The 16,982-nt window shown below is 33.2% G+C and overlaps 2 protein-coding genes across 2 annotated transcripts; both read left to right on the top strand.

Moving 5' to 3' along the window:
* The first annotated feature begins 291 nt into the window (after window positions 1–291).
* LOC135837147 (sialin-like) lies at window positions 292–4,377 on the top strand. The gene is made up of 9 exons (XM_065352325.1): window positions 292–670; window positions 767–997; window positions 1,090–1,264; window positions 2,665–2,795; window positions 2,915–3,038; window positions 3,200–3,351; window positions 3,435–3,580; window positions 3,655–3,775; window positions 3,884–4,377. Exons 1-9 carry the CDS (start codon window positions 431–433, stop codon window positions 4,142–4,144), a joined length of 1,581 nt encoding a protein of 526 aa, XP_065208397.1. The 5' UTR covers window positions 292–430; the 3' UTR covers window positions 4,145–4,377.
* A 1,304-nt stretch (window positions 4,378–5,681) lies between these two features.
* Window positions 5,682–16,589, top strand: LOC135837149 (uncharacterized). Its single transcript, XM_065352328.1, has 9 exons — window positions 5,682–5,871; window positions 7,664–7,855; window positions 7,960–8,542; window positions 10,043–10,260; window positions 11,778–11,984; window positions 12,091–12,682; window positions 13,642–13,952; window positions 14,086–14,247; window positions 14,372–16,589. Exons 2-9 carry the CDS (start codon window positions 7,853–7,855, stop codon window positions 15,002–15,004), a joined length of 2,709 nt encoding a protein of 902 aa, XP_065208400.1. The 5' UTR covers window positions 5,682–5,871; window positions 7,664–7,852; the 3' UTR covers window positions 15,005–16,589.
* The last annotated feature ends 393 nt before the right edge of the window (window positions 16,590–16,982 follow it).

Raw genomic sequence — 16,982 nt, forward strand, 5'->3', positions numbered from 1 at the left:
AAACAGGATACGCACTAAATTTCTGCTTTTAGATCAATTTAGTGACATTTTGATTGTTTTTCACACATCATAAATAATGATGTAAACAATTTTCTTCGACCATCCCAGATCTAAATTTCGTTTCACATCATTCTGTTTTTCCGATTTAACGCCGAATATCTTGTGGATTGATTAGGGGAAAAATGAAAATTGACTCACCAATTTCAATTACCGGTATCTTATTATCTCGTTCGATTCCTTGGTTATCTTTATGATAAGGTAGGTAACATCGCCTGAAACACAGATTTGAAAAAATAACATTATTAGTTCGTCCATAAATACATTCCTTTACCTATAAATATGTATTAGATACTTCTAGAAAAAGAATCCGCGTAAAACAATTTAAATCGCGAAGTAATCTTCGATCTAGTAGGTGCCACACAAATTAAGTATGGAAGCAGAAAACAAAGAAGACAAATACCATCAGTATCGGTATCGAGATCCCAGCGCACCCAGAAATGAACAAAATATACCTGGGATATGGTTTTCCAAACGGTTCAACATAACGGTTTTATTATTCTTGGGATACCTTATGCATGGGATAACATTTCAAGTCACCGGGATCTCGCTCGCTGATATGACCACCAATCGAGTCATCGTCAACCAGACAAATAATTTGACCACAATGAAGGTAAGCGAAGACAAAATTACAAATTTATGTAGGTAGCTACCTACGAAGAAATAATTCATCTGTTTCTAAAAAATATATTATTGGTTTTCCTTAAAGCCATCAGAATTTCAATGGGACTTGAAAACGGAAGAGATAATTTTGAGCATGTTTTGGATCGGTTTCCTACTCTCCATATGTGGTGGATTTGTAGCACAGAGATATGGAGGCGCTAGAACCCTAGGAATATCGATGATGCTGACAGGAATAATTTTGGCAATGAATCCAATATGTGCACGAATCCATGTCTATCTTTTCGCGTTATGCCAATTAACGACAGGTGTTTTACAAGTAAGAACAATTAATTTATCTGAATGTAGCCAATTCTTATTACGTAAGGTACCCATTTTTCCAATTAATCAGGGCTATAAATTTTGCATTAGGGGTTCTTTTTAGCCAGCACTGCAGAAGTATTTGCTTGCTGGATGCCAATGAAAGAAAGAACTGTGCTGATGTCTTTCGCCATTAATGGAATTTACGTAGCAGCCGTGGTTATGCATCCTTTTTTCAGCAGTTTGGCTTATAAATGGCAATGGACGATGAATTTCTACGTTTCAGGTAATGTTTTATTTGGTACCAAGGTACAACACTTTCTCCTACTTTTTTGGTTGTTTAAGTTGGTGTTAAGAATTTTTTTTAAAAATCCTCAAAAACTCAAAATTTCATGATTTTTTAAAAGTGATTACCTAGTGATTACAATAATTCTAAAACAATTTTCAACATCGATGATTATTGATTTTCTATGCAAAATTATTACAGAAGGGGGGGGGGGGTCTCTTACCAAGGAACGTTTTAAATCATGGATATGCCTCTTGCTTGAAACTTTATCATGAAAAGTCATTTGATACGTATAAACTCACTCCGCAGGATTGCATCCAAGCATTCAAAGGGCTGATAAAATGTCTTAAAAAAATTATTTCTGAAAATGTGACATGATTTCAGCAATTTATTGGCTCGATACTTAAAAATTCAGGCTACGTTCTTCAAGGTACGATAACTCAAATGCTAGAAAATGGTCATTTGTTCACAGTTCCTAAAAGTCAGACGAATTAAAAAATTCAACACAATTTCTCTGAGTTGCAAAATTTCACCAATTTTACCAAAAATTACTAGAAATTAGCCATTGATTGACAATTAATCTTTTCCATGCTACAAATTTACAAAAAATTACACACCAATAAAAAACTTGGAGACTGTGCATAGATTCGTGAGAACAGATTAAGTTTACAGTAAATGTTTGAAAATTGTCCTCAATTTTTTCAAGTTTGTGAAAGTCTGGCATACTTGATCAGAGAGAGAGTGTCTATAACGAAATCTTAAAATCAAAAACCTTAGAAAGACTTTTGGAAGGACATTCAAAAAAATAGAACACGAGTCGTAACCCTCTTGACTCCTCAAAAAATACACAAAATCACCAAAAAAAAAAAAAAAATGAAAAAATGTGTATCCAATTTTTAAAAAATTATTCAAAAAATGTCGTGAAAACACATCAGGAACAATTTATTAAATTACTTACCAGCTGTATTTATTTTCGCTGTTTTGACGTCCAAAAAATGAAAAATCTCAATAATTTTCTGATTGAAAATTACAATTCGGAAATTTGTAAAAAAGGGGACCTTCTGACCAAAATGAGGGCTTCTTCATGACCTTTGATATCATATTCATAAATGACTTATAAAAATGTTTATTTTCTGTTTTGAACTTGTCTTTTGGAAGCCCAAAATTTTTTCATCTCAAAACGAAACGAATTGGCCCGAGCGAAGCAAGGGCGAAAGTTTTTGATAATTTCATTTCGAGAGGCCTAAGAACGATGTTTTTTTTCAAGGAAATCACCACATTCAATTTGATCTGATCAGATCTACTCAAATCAAAGTTTGATCGGATTAAATCTGTTCAAGATCTGTTCAGATCATGTTTTTTCCTCTTGAGCAATCATATTATAAGAGGAACCATTTCAGGTATCGTGTGTTTTATTTGGTCAATCATTTGGCTGATCTACGTTAAAAACGAACCTATGAAGGATAAACGAATTTCCGATAAAGAATTCGAATACATTTGGCAAGAAACTGGAACTTTATTGAGAAAACGAGTGAGTAATCAATTACCTAATCATCTTCCATATTCTTCTCTCAAAAATTAATTTTTTTGAGGTGATAATTTTACAATATTACGTAATACATAATTTTGAAATTAAATTTCAATATTCAGGATATTCGACCGTATGAAGACATTCTCGTATCGTCGTCATGTTGGGCACTATTTTTTTGTAAATTTGCCTTCGGCTGGGCATCCGCGTACACACTGTCCTATCTACCCCTGAATTACATAAAAGGTAAAGAAACGTAAGAGTAATTAATGCTCCTTCAATTTCGATGGTCGACAAGCCAATTAACACTCCTGTGGGTAGTTTGAGTGCCACAGCTACCTGTAAGGCAACACTCGTAACGTCTTTTCTTGCACTGAATACTGATTATAATATAATTCTTTTCGCAGATGTTACAAACAAGCAGACTAATGTAGAAATAAATCAAGTGTATTTAATTCTGCTCATTCTGGATATCATTAACATTTTTACAATCCCCATCACCGGAGTACTAATCAACTTTTGGCTAAGCAGGGGTGATCGCATTCCCTTCATAACTGAGGTGATCCTTACAGTCTCAATAATCCTATTCGAATATTTCTATCGACGACGTTTCTCTAATGCAAAATTATTTTTTTCGAACAGCTTCACAAAATAATTATCGCTGTTGTGTATATAGTGACTGGATTCTCGTTCGTAGTTTTCGCTTTACTCATCGCTCATTTCTCACCGTCCTTGATTTGTTTGCTGGCTATCAAACCCTTTCTGCCGTACTGTCAAATTATTTTAGAGTAAGTTAGCAGGATTTCAAAACATAAACATCTATCAAAAAATTAACTGGAATATTTCAACTCGTAATTTGTAGAATGATTCCTGTGCACATGGCTCCCAATCATTCGAGTCTTTTATCAGGATTCGCTGTATTTTGGCAAACTGTAGGTATCTTATGCGTCCAAACCATCATAAAAGGAACAGTCGAAGACCACGTAAGCATCTTCTCTCACTCTCAACTTCAGAATACCTACTACGTAGTACATCGTTGAACGAAATAAAGTCCCAGGCTCACATACTTATGTACATCATTTCTGTTACAGAGATTAGAAGATTGGAACATCTGTTTTCAATTATCAGCAGCAGTTTTGGTATCGAGTGCTCTCATATTCCTGTGTTTTGGATCTAGCGAACCACAACCATGGTCGACCATTTCTCAATCTCATGATGTAGTTGAGGGTCAGCGCGGTCAATACAAAGAATTAGTCAAGCTATCGAGTAAAACAAACGTTTCTACGAGTATAACTACATGTTGTAATATGTATGAAGACCAAGTGTCCGATCTATCAATTTCGTTAACATAACGCCATCATAAATCTATGTGAAAAAATTTAGACTTCGAAACTACCATTAATCTTTCTCTAACTTGAAAAAAAAAAAAAAAAAAACGTTTCGAAGTATTTTCGTTCTTTTTTCTTGACAGAAATTCTTGTTCAATTTTTTAAAAATATGTAATGTGTATGTAATAAAATAAAAACATCAATTTTTTATACTGGAGGTATGTAGATATTATTGTTAATAAAATTCGTGATTTATAGGTACCGTAATTTTTTCAATTTTTAAAAGAGTTGATCAACTTTTTGGTCTCTTTTAATAATGAACCAAAATTCGTGAAATTCGACTTCCTCAACAGTCTGCTGTCAAATTTTAAAGCCTTCTGCCTCACCTCCCCCAGTTCCAGTAAAAATTAACCAACGCAGAACGATTCAAAAGTGACCTCGCAACCTGTCAAAATGGGTTAAAATTTAGCCAAAAATTTAAATATTATTATGTTATGTAGGTGTGTACTGTGTACTTGTAATATCTCAGAGTAAAGTTGATATTATTAGACTTTGTAGGATTTAGGTACGTTGATTCTCTTCCGCATGAGATTCCCGGAAAAATTTTCCATTGCGCAAACGAGCAGAGCTCATGATCTATCACAATCTATCACACCTCTGTTCAATTTCCACCTTACGTATCCAGATTATTTTTCATGCAATTATATGTACATGTGTCGGTACAAATTGGCAATCAGATAGCAGGATATGTAACATACAGGTAAACTAATTCGTTATCAGAATTATTCATTAAGCGATATCAAAAAATAAATGACAAGAAATAATAATTTCAAAATGTGCTTTCCCATCGCGATCGGTCGTTGATTCGCGAATTTCGTTGACAATTTCATCAACTGTACCAAAAAAAAAAACAGTTACCATATTTTTTTTCTCGAGAAATCGAAATGTAGGTGGCTCCATAAAATTGGTCCATAGGATATTAGAGAGACGATTCGTTTTCCAGACACTATGGGAAAAATTATCGCAATTCTTCTTCTACTGCCGTTGATGAAAGCAGGTAAAACATACCTATTCTCCTGGTACATTATTCATCCATTAACATACGAGTAGTAAACTTAGAGCATACCTAAATATATTATACCTAATAACAAATGTATGTTTACACTTATAGCAATCGATATTAGTTTGGAATAAGAACGGAAGCCGTTGAAAGATTTTTTAATGACGGTGCATTTCCTCAACCCCCCCCCCCCCACTCACCCGATAGACTTAAAACATATGCCATTCGTTTGTGCTGAAAATTTTTTCTTTCGTGTTCACTGTCCCCGTCCTTAGGTACATATTAGAGACAGGCTACGATGTACATGTACTAGTTTTCCGTTTCGATGCTTTTTGGGCCCAGGGTTCTCGTGCCCCAAGGTCCCCATTTTTCTTATGAGTGGCTCGCATTTCTTACTCATAGGATCTAATAAGTCAATGTGATGAAACTATAATTCTGAAAACTTACAACAACGATGGCAAATTTGTTTTCAGAAGAATCAATGCAGCAATACAACATCAACGCACCTTTGATTGATACCATTACACAAATAACACGTCACTTCAATAATAAAATTTTCACGAGTAATACCAAAAGTTGGAGTTCGAGTGGCACCTCACGTAGCATTAGAAGTAGCAACTTTGAAATAATACCAATACCTGCATCCTCCGAATCCAATCATATAGTATGCAATTTTTTCGACAATCTGCGGGTGAGTATTGTACTTTTATCGTTAAATCTCCCAGTGATTAGTAAGTGAAGAAGTTCCTGAAACAACTAACGTTCTGGGATAGCTTTTTATTTTGTACAGACTTTCGATTTCATTATCTAGGCATATTTCTCATGACTACAACTTTGAGAACTCTACGCAAAAAATGTACAAAAATTTCGTAATTCCAACACTGTACATCAGAATAAAAAATAAAAATTGAAAAAAAAATGACGAAAACTTTTTAATGATCGAACAGATAAGCTTTGGTAGGTTCAGGTACATAGGTATATCCTAAGATCACAAAATTGTTCATTTGTAAGAAAACCTAGATTTTGCGTATTATATGTATATACTAAGACTGCAGATGAGAACATTTCAAAACCTTCCGTCGTTAATTTATATTCAATTTGAATATTCTAAATGGGAAATATATAATCGCACGACAGAAAAGGGTGTTTGAACGACACCAGCAAACGACAATAAATGCTGTGGTAGCGACAAGTTAGGTCTTTACAACGACAGGTTTTCAACGACAAAATAATGAGTCAGAGCGACTATTTTTAATTATTAATCACGACAAGTCCTCCCGACAAAAAAGGATGTCTGAGCGACAGAATAAAATTTTAAACGACAGAACAATTTATCCAATTGCAAATCTGAAAATACACGAAAAAGCAATAAATAAAATGTTGGATTGGGAAGCTAGCAAAAATATACTTACTTAAAAATTTCCCTGAAATTGGTGCAAAAACTGTGTGACAATTTTCAAATGTAAAATTTGAGGTTCCTATGGACTTATTGAGATTGCAATTTGCAGAATAATACAGTACCTTTGCGTTCTACGATAATGAGAATTCGTCAATTTTTTCAACGAAAAAAATGAAGATCATTACACTTTATATAAATCATTAATTTTCAAAAACATGGCGCGTGACACACAAGTCGAAGGACATTTGGGGTATAAAACCGAATGTACACGAATGAAAGGAGGGCTAAAAATCTCAATACCAAATGTAAAATGTGATGCTTGCATAGATAAAAAAAAAATAAAATAAAAATTATGCCAAAACCGTTGAGAAATTTGCTATGTACACAAAATTTACCACTTTTTGAGAATTACTCTCCTATCATTTTAAGAAAATTTATAATTTTTTTTTTCATTTTATTCGATTTGTAACTTTTTTGGTAAAAATAGGCGTGTTGATGGATTAAAAAAAAAATTAAAAATAGACGTGTTAATGGATATTTCTGTCGTTATTTTTTTTTTACCATTGTCGTTCAATTTTTTTAAACCGTCGTTCAATTTTTTATTTGTCGTGGACATTTTTTATCTGTCGTGCAAACATATGATTGTCGTTCAACTTTTTTTTCTGTCGTTCAATTTCTTTTTTGGTCGGGCATATCTTTTATTTGTCGGGCCTGTCGTTTAGACGACCTTTTCTGTCGTGCGATTCACCTATTCTGTCGTAACGATAAATCATACCCATTCTAAATTCATTTTCTCGAGCATTTTCCATTTTTCATCTACATAAGAGTTGAAAATCATCATTGCTGCAAAATCAATTTTGGTAATACCTACCGAGAGTGCAATAAGCAAAATGTTCTAAAACTTTTCGATCAATTCCAATTTTCTAGGCCATATACATACAAGTAGTTACAGGCAATTTTTTCATAGTTTTGCATCCCGAACTGGAAGTCCTTCTTTTGTAATTTGAAAATAGCCAATATCTGATCTTTCATTCCGGTGGAAGTGTATGTTTCATCTTACATTTATGCATATTTTTATCATTAGATCAATTTGTTCAATTACGAAAAAATAATCGGTCGTGGTGAATTTTCTGAAAGAATTGGTGAATCAAGAAGTTCCACCCAAAATCACGGTACACTCCAAATAATCATCAGGAAACCAAAGATTTCAGCAATTCAGAAATCAACGGAGAGTCTTTTTACAGAATTGGTACCCAGCGGAAAAAAATTAGTAATGGTATGTTTTCAGCAACATTGAAAAAATTCGTCACGTAGAAGTAATAAAATTAGGTATTCAATGCCTGGCATCATATTTTTAATAACAAAAATATTTCGTTTCAGTTCAATTTCACGACGAAACATCCTAACAAAGGCCGACGACGAAAACTAGGTATACAATTGACCGAGGCGTTCACGGATACGATAAAAAATCGTATTGGAATTGTTGCAAATTCGACTGAAATGGTTGACATTTGTAAACAACCATTCAAAAATGCTAAAAACATTCACAAGTGGTTTTTACCGGATGAATACAAACGAGAGTATTATTTTGCCATAGACGATGAGTATATAGATCTAACAAGCTTCTCATCCGAGTTGGAATTAACCGACATAATGATGAGAAACATGACAGAATTCGAATCCATCGAAGTTCGATATTTATCCGACAATGTGACCAATTATAATTTATCAATAAGAAATGTTTCGGGAAATATGACACATGCTGGAAATGGAGCGGGGTCTCCGGAATTAAACTTCACAATGGATCTTTTCCAGTTGATTATGAATTATACCAGTACAATTGATGCCCCAACCGATATGAAAGTGCTAACGAATGGATTTAAAGTAAAATCGTCCATCAATGAAAGTTTAATACAGAAATTATTCGAAAAGACTACGGCATCTTTTATGAAGAGTGCCTTGAGTAAGTTTTACAAATACATATGTACAATAGACAGGTACATTATACAAATGAAGATTAGGGTAGATCCAGAAAAAAAAATTTACAGGATTTTGGACAAATTCAGAGAGACCTTTGATATTTTGAGTTGAATGTAAGTCACTCAGAAAAAACTTTAGCTCTGGAGGAGCTCCTGGAGGGGAAATATGGGTTCAAAGAGAAGGAATTTTCAAAAAAAATCATGATTTTTCCGCTTCAGCTCCTTCACAACCTGTTTTGAGAGAAATGACCCAGTTCCAAAATCCAAAACTGATAATATTATGTGCCAGTAAAAATTGGCGATCAAACAGCAAGAAATGTAACATACAGATACGTATACGAATTCGTTACCGCAGTGTTACTCATTTTTCTGATTTTTCTTGTTTGCAGGTGTTTCATGAAATTGCTTAGTATGTAATTTAAAAATCGCATTTCAAAAATCAAGCAACTTACTGCTCGAAAATAACATAGAATTTTCTTTCATTTTGGAAAAAAATAAGTATTTTATCACTTAATTAGACGTTGGAATATTAAGATGAATATAGAGGGAAATAGTAAACAAAGTGAACAAAAATACAAATTCATCTGCGAGTTCAGTCTGTTATTTCGTTTATGCTGTGTATGAGTGTTTTAGTTCGCTATTTCTATCTAAGTGCATATGTTTATCTTCATTACCTATTCCAACATCTGATTAAGTAAGTGATAAAATTTAATAGTTTTACGTTTTGTCATCAAGCTGAGAACAGCCGACTCACCAGGGCATAAAGTTCCCTGCTAAGGCGAGTACTTACTTCTGGTCCTCTTTTTACCCTCTACACATTTAGTGATTTCAAAGTAAACACAGGGGTTTTCAAATTACAATGCTGAAAGAAAAATCATAAGAAAAAGAATAACCCTAGAGCACGGGAATTTTCAGAATCTTATTTTTTGATGATCATGAATTAATCTAACTACATTTATTAGGAGTGAATGAACTTTAAAAAAAAACCTCATTACATTAAGTATGTAAATAAAAAGACCCCCCCTGGGGAAAAGGTATCTTATTATCCCCTTTTTCCACCAAATGTCCGCGACTAGTCCTTCTTACCCAAAATAGGTACAATTCAAAGATTCGCTTATAAAGTATTCTTCAGTAAGAAAAAAAAAAGCCGCTGGGTTCAAAATGCATCGCAACGGAACGAGCACATGTAGGCAAGTAAATTTTCCTGAAATGAGCACTGAAGGTAGAGTACACGTATGTAAAATTCGACCAAACTGCTTCCACCTCGAAAAGTCCCTCCTTTGTAGACCATCCTCATCACTACCACATCAAAAAAAAAAATTACGAGTGAGTGTTAAGTGGTCGAGGTTTATTTAAGTATACTTCCTGTGTGTAGATGCTCTCACAGTGAAAAAATAAGTATGTAGATAAGTCAGCCATTTCTATTTGAAAAAAGTTTCATAATAATTCTGAAAACTTAATCATGATGGCAAATTTATTTTCAGGAGAATCAATGCAGCAATACAACATCAACGCACCTCTGATTCATACCATCACACAAATAACACGTCACTTCAATAATAAAATTTTCATGGACAATACCAAAAGTTGGAGTTTGAGTGAAAATTCACGTGGCTTTAGAAGTAGCAACTTTAAAATAACACCAATACCTGCATCCTCCAAATCGAATCATATAGTATGCAATTTTTTCGACAATATGCGGGTGAGTATACTGAGTATTGTACTTTTATCGTTAAATCAGTCAGCTAATAACACTTTTGAACTAAGAGCTCCAAAAAGATAGGAGCTCGATAATTTTGAATCCTCGAGCCGCATATAAGGGTAATTTTTGCTCGCAAAAAATCCCTAAGAATTTCAGTCATTGGACTTAGAATTACTTAAGTCATATTGAAGAGTGTCGTGATGGCAAGTCGAAAAAAACACGAAAAAATTCAATTTCCAAAAATTTTACTTTTCAACATCAGAATTCTCTATAGTTCAATATGAGAGACGGTACAAGGAAAACTTTGCTACAGCGATTGAAATTTGTTTAAAATTTTAGATAAGTACATAAATTACTTGAGATTCTCATTCATCGCATTTTTCTTTCATTTTTTCTGACTTTGAAGACTCCCATCGAGCAATATCGCCTGGGAGACCAAACGAAGGATGGTTTAGACAAAGTCAAAATTTACAATTCCCAAATGATTACATTGTTGATCAACGTGCTAAAAATGTAACAGTATTTATATGAGTCAAAGTAGGTACATTTCACGACGAGGACGGAAACAGTGATTCCATATAAATTTGGAAAATTTTCAACTTCTACAGAAAAAAAAAAAAACTATAAATAGGTATGGAAATTAAAAGAAAACAACTCGAAATTTGGGAACTAAAAAGAAAAAAAAACACGAATAAGAAAAAAGTTTCAACATTATTTTGGAACATTTTCTATGAAAATTAAAAATAATGAATTTTGAGCACATAATGCCCTATTACTCTGGTTTGAGTGAGTGATTGAGAGAGCATGGTCAACTTAGATTGTTTTTGTAGACGGCTTTTGCATCAAAACTATAACGCTCTGGGTCAGTTTTATTTTGGTCAGACTTTCGATTTCACTATCTATACTTACGTACATATGCATCTCATAAAAGCAATTTTGAAAATTTCACGCAGATGATCCACAATAATTTGTTAATTCTAACACTCGTACATCAGGCTAAAAAATTAAAATTGAAAAAAAATTACGAAAGTTTTTTAATGGACTGATAAACTTTGGTAGGTAGATAGGTACACTCGTACATCCTTATAAGTTATACCGTATGTATCTATTAAAAAACTGTTTATTTGTAAGAAACCCTTGATTTCGCTTGTTTTGTACCAAGACTGCAGCTGAGAAAATTTCAAAGCCTTCCAACGCTGCTTCACATTTAATTAAATATTCAAAATTCACTTTTTCGACCATTTTCCATTTTTCATCCTTAAAAGTTAAGAATGATCATTGCTGCAGAGTTAATTTTGGTAATACCGAAAAGAGCAATAAGCGAAATGTTCCAAAACTCTTCGATCAACCCCAATTTTCTAGGCGGAGAAATTACAGGAAACTTTTTCATAGTTCTGCAATTCTGCATCTCGAACTGGAAGACCTTCTTTAGTGATTTGAAAATAGGCAATAAGCATGTGATCTATCATTCTGGTGAAACTGTATTTTATCTAATATGCATAAATATTTATCATCAGATCAATTTGTTCAATTACGAAAAAATAATCGGTCGTGGTGAAAATTGTGATGAATATTCTGGAAGAATTAGTCAATCAAAAAATTCCACCCAATATAACTGCACTTTCCAAATAATCATCAAAGAACCACAAATCTCAGTAATTCACAAATCAACGGAGAGTCCTTTTACAGAACTGTTACACAGCGAAAAAAATGAATCAGCAATGGTATGTTTGCAGCCACATTGAAAAAAAACTCGTCACCTAAAAGTAGTTATACTTGGTTTTTTATGACTGACATGATCTTTTCAATTACAAAAATATTTCGTTTCAGATCAATTTCACGACAGAATATCTTAGCAGAGAACGACAACAAGAACTAGGTAAAGTTTTAACCGAGGCATTCATGGATACGATAAAAACTCGTATTGCAATCGTTGGAAATCCGCCTGACATGGCAGACATTTGTAAACGACCATTCAGAAATGCTACAGAAATTTACGCGTGGTTTTCACCGGATCAACACGAACAAGAATATTATTTTGCCGTAGACGATGAGTACATACAAGTAGATAATACAACAAATTTTTCATTCGAGCTGAAATTAATCGACATAATGATGAATAGTATGACAGAATTCGAATCCATCGAAGTTCGATATTTATCCGACAATGTGACCAATTTTATTTTATCAATAAAAAGTGTTTCGGGAAGCATGATGCAAGTTGGAAATGGAACAGACGAGCCTACAGAATTGAACTTCACAATGGATCATTTCCAGTTGATTATGAATTATAGTACAATTGATACCCCAACCAATGTGAAAGTGCAAACGAATGGATTTAAAGTGAGACCAAGCAATAATGAAAGTTTAATACAGGAATTATTCGAAAAAACTACGACATCTTTTATGAAGAGAGTCTTGAGTAAGTTTTACAAACCTTACATATTATATGTACAATAGATACATTTGTATGTACGAATAAGGATTATCGTCGATCCGGAAAAAAAATTACAGGATTTTGGACAAATTTAGTGGAGAATTTTAAAATTTCGAGTTGAATGTAAGTCACTCAGAAAATTGTTTAGCTCTGGAGGTGCTCCTTGGGGAGAAATATGGGTTCACAGAGGGGGAATGTTCGAAAAAATCGCCGTTTTTCTGCCTCAACACCTTCCCAACCGGTTTCGAGAGAAATGACCCGGTTCCAAAACATATCACATGAACTTTGCTTCAATCTAGGCCATTCCATCAAAATCCAAAACCACTTTTTTAGTGTTCTACTAAGCAGTTGAAAATTTTAAAATTGCTTATTTTTTTTGGTGGGTAAATTCGAGTTTTTAAAAAAAGTTAACTACGTAATGTATGTTACATCAATTATACACCAATACATCGGAAGATGTCGTTTCTAACATTGGGAAAATATATCAGAAAGCAGTGATGCCATGCATTTTGGCCTCATAAGTATATTTTTTTTAATCCTCAAAAACAGTTTCACTGGAATATTTGAATTTTTCTCAAAAAGTATGGAGGAGCTGCTGAGCCTCAAAATGTGAATCAAAATAGGTATCAAAAAAAAAAAGACAAATATTATCTACTGAAAAAAATCCAATTTATGTATGTATACCAATTTTGTTTTATCGAAAATGAAGGATTAGAGCTTTTTCAAAACTTTCATCTTCTGGCACAATATTTCTTTGAAAGCTCGTCTGTGTGATTTGGCTTATTGGGCAGGGTACCCTCTTCAAGCAATTCAAATTTCCAACATGGAAACCTATAGGCTAGGCAACCTCTACAGAGTTAAAAGACCTCGTGGCCCGGCTTCTTCCAGCAGATATCTCATTTTTTTTAAATTAACTACTTTATCGTTTACTTTCTGTCAATCAGGTAATCAAACCAATGAGAATTCCCAGTTCTCGGTTCCATCGCTCACACAACAGAGAAATGGACCTTTCAATATAATTGGAATTGAACATCTGAATGGAACGTACAATATTACTAATCAGACAGCTGAATCCATCGCTAAAATTTTATGGGATTTTCATAACAACACAGAAAGCCGAGCATATGAAAGTAATTCAACCAGAATAAATAACTCACAGAGTAATCTTGAAGGCTCCAAATTGACCGATATATCGATGAATTATACTATTCTTGGTATTCAAGACGAGACGTGCGATTTTGAGAAGAAATTCCAAGTACGTAAAAGTTCTCATAAGTGATTTAATAGCAATAATGCACCTCCCGACCTCCGCTTGATCCAAATTTATTCGTAAATCGAGACGTTTCGCAACTATACAATTACCTATGTGTTAAATTTTATATGTGCAGGCGAATTACAAAGATATTCACGTTGTTTTGAAAGGATCTATCACCGCAACAAATATATCAAATAAATGCTTTCCATTCAGTTTGCTTATCAGCAGTTTAAGTATTTCAAGGGAAAAGGACGATTCCGGTTTTCAAACGAAAATGAGTTTTGATGATAAACGGGTAAGTACGAAAAAATTAATGAAGGTGGCGCGTGGCTTGATACTGAAATTCACAACTAATATAGGTGAGCTCTTTTCAAAATTCGAGATAATTATCTCTCACAAATTTACATTCTGAATTTCAGATTTTCGTCAATACAAGCAATACTGATATGGATTCAAGCGATAGAAAAACTATGAAAGATATCATACGAAATTACGTGCAAACAAACATTGAAAAAACAATCAACGAGAGCTGGCGCTTTTCAAATCTTTTCGAAACATGCAAGGATCCAGTTGAGAGCATTGTCAGCAAAAATAAAATCGAAGCGAAAAAGTATTTCTACCTGATATCAAATTCGAGCCTCAACGAATCTTTTCACTTACAACTGCGGGTAAACTACATCGCGATTTGGGGCTTCTCTAGTTACAATTCGATTGAAACTACCGATGTTCGCAACGGTACATCATTTCAATTCGTCGTTAAGGGTTTAGCAGCTCGCGTCAATTGGTCGTATTATAAAGCAAATGGACTTTCAAAACCTATGCAAGTGGATTTATTCGGTGGCTCCATTTTATTAGCTGGACGAATCGATAAGAACAATTCGACATTGACGTGGGAGGATACATCACGTCTCATATTTAAAATTTCAATACTACCGTCTGCAAAAAAGAAAACGATAACGGTAGAAAAAATAATACAGGAAGTGAATGAAATGACGTTGTCTCGCATCAAGAAATCCATCGAAAACAGTTTCAATTCACTTGGCAAAAAATAATCAACATGAGAATATTGGACCGGCTGCAAGACCATAGTCGGATTTTTAAAAAAATTCAGTTCACATACATTTTCAATGAAATATACTGGATGAATCAAGATGTATCCAGTACCCACTACCCACTACCTAAGTTTTCAAATAATTATATTTGTTTCGAGTTTAATATCATTTTTATGTAATTTAGTGCAGAAAAATTAAGTAGGTACCTACGTATACGTCAAAATATCGTACATTTATCATAAATTAGTGTGTAAGTAAAGTTGAGCTTAATTAGATAGATTTATCAATATTTTTAACATTAAAATAGATAAGTGAACCACTCTATTGATTATCTTGTTGTAGAGCTCAACCAAGGCCCTCTAAAAATTAAAAATTAGCCATTTTTGAAAATTTAAGTCGTAAAAACTGCTTGGAGTTTCCAGAGTGACCAGAAATGATGACATCACATTTAAAGAATAAGTAGGTACGAGATATTTTGTTTAAAAAAAAAAAAACATTAGTCGCCGAAAATGCCCAATTTTGAATTTTCAATTACCAAAAATCTAAAAATCAATCGGGTTAGCTGATAAGTACCTACCTATTAGGGTTATGAAGGTTTCACATGGTGCTGTTTCCTTGTGAGATTGCATTAAACATAATGGAGCCCTGAAAAAAATCATTGCCAAATAACCTTGACAAGACGTACCAACAAAAAAAATTCCAAATTTCTAGTTTCCTGCCCCCCTTCTAACCAGAAGGTTTGAAAAACTGAAAATTTTTCCACACGGAGAAAATCGTATCGCACTTTTTATTATAAATAATGAGATTTTGGATGTACCCTAAAAATTTAAATACTTTTAAGATAAATTGTAGTAATTTTTGCGATAGGTACACAGTAAAATCTTGAACAAAAAAAATGTCAAGTTTTGAAGCATTAGAAATTTTTAAAAATTTTCAACTTTGAGTTCTCATTGAGAAGATGAAACATTGACCCAAACGCTCGAAATTTTTCCTAAGTTTTGTTGCGATTATTTGGGCATAATTTTTTGCAAGGCACCGTTAAGTTTCGAAAAGAAATTGCACCTAGCTGGTACACACTTACATTTGAATTTTTGAGAACTGTTGCAAATAGAGAAATTTAAATTCGGTATTATCTATAAATCACAGGCAACTTTACTTTTTTCAAACCTTCAAAACAAATCAAAAATGTACTTGAGTTCCCCAGTACCAACAATTAAACTTTTTGTTAAATCATCTCAAAACAGACACCGCAAGAATTTTTAATTAGTAAATTAATTGGCATCTAGATACCTGAGGGATATTTGCAATTCAATATTTATTAATCTGACATGAGTGGTTAATATACGTCATTTATACGTAAGTAATTTTAGTTTATTGGAATTTTTATTTGTACATATCTGAATAAATTACGATAGCACTTTATGCACATTCACCTTCATGATGGAAGTGTTTTCCTGGTAAGATAATAGTAATAATATCTATGGTAGTTTGTTATTTTTGAGTGTACAGTTTAAGTTGATTAAATTAATTAATAATTACTTAATAAAAATTTTATGTGACTAAAAATTAAAACAGTTTTTCCGTAATCAAATTTTCTATATCGGGTTATTTAAAAAAAAAAAAACAATGATTTACAAGAAAATGAGAGATAAGCGTAGCCTATTACGTTTTACTATAAACGAAACTGAAATTTCAAAACTTCAAAGTTTCCTTTTATCTATCACATTTCACTGGAAAACTTCGGGCTTTAAAAATGAAAAAATCAACTCAGCCAAGTGTGTTTTCTCGAAATAACGAGCAATAACGGTTCTCTAACGCGAAATTTCAAAACTCAAAATCGGGGTGGTTTATTTTGGTTTTGATTTTTAAGAATAATGCAGAGAAATTTTCAAGAATATCCACTGCAGGTGCCAGGTGGGATTGCAAGTTCGAAAAAGTTTTAAAAGAAACCAATGATCGTTCACATGTAGACTTTCAG

This window comes from Planococcus citri, chromosome 2 (genome assembly GCF_950023065.1).
Source record: "Planococcus citri chromosome 2, ihPlaCitr1.1, whole genome shotgun sequence".
Taxonomy (NCBI): domain Eukaryota; kingdom Metazoa; phylum Arthropoda; class Insecta; order Hemiptera; family Pseudococcidae; genus Planococcus; species Planococcus citri.

Excerpts from the sequence above, each read along its gene's own strand:
- LOC135837149 (XM_065352328.1), top strand. Across the intron at positions 10,261-11,777 it reads ATTTTTTCGACAATATGCGG|ATCAATTTGTTCAATTACGA; the intron begins GTGAGTATACTG and ends ATTTATCATCAG. Across the intron at positions 11,985-12,090 it reads AAAAAAATGAATCAGCAATG|ATCAATTTCACGACAGAATA; the intron begins GTATGTTTGCAG and ends ATTTCGTTTCAG.
- LOC135837147 (XM_065352325.1), top strand. The coding sequence starts at position 431 with ATGGAAGCAGAAAACAAAGAAGACAAATACCATCAGTATCGGTATCGA. Across the intron at positions 2,796-2,914 it reads GAACTTTATTGAGAAAACGA|GATATTCGACCGTATGAAGA; the intron begins GTGAGTAATCAA and ends TTCAATATTCAG. Across the intron at positions 3,352-3,434 it reads GCATTCCCTTCATAACTGAG|CTTCACAAAATAATTATCGC; the intron begins GTGATCCTTACA and ends TTTTTCGAACAG.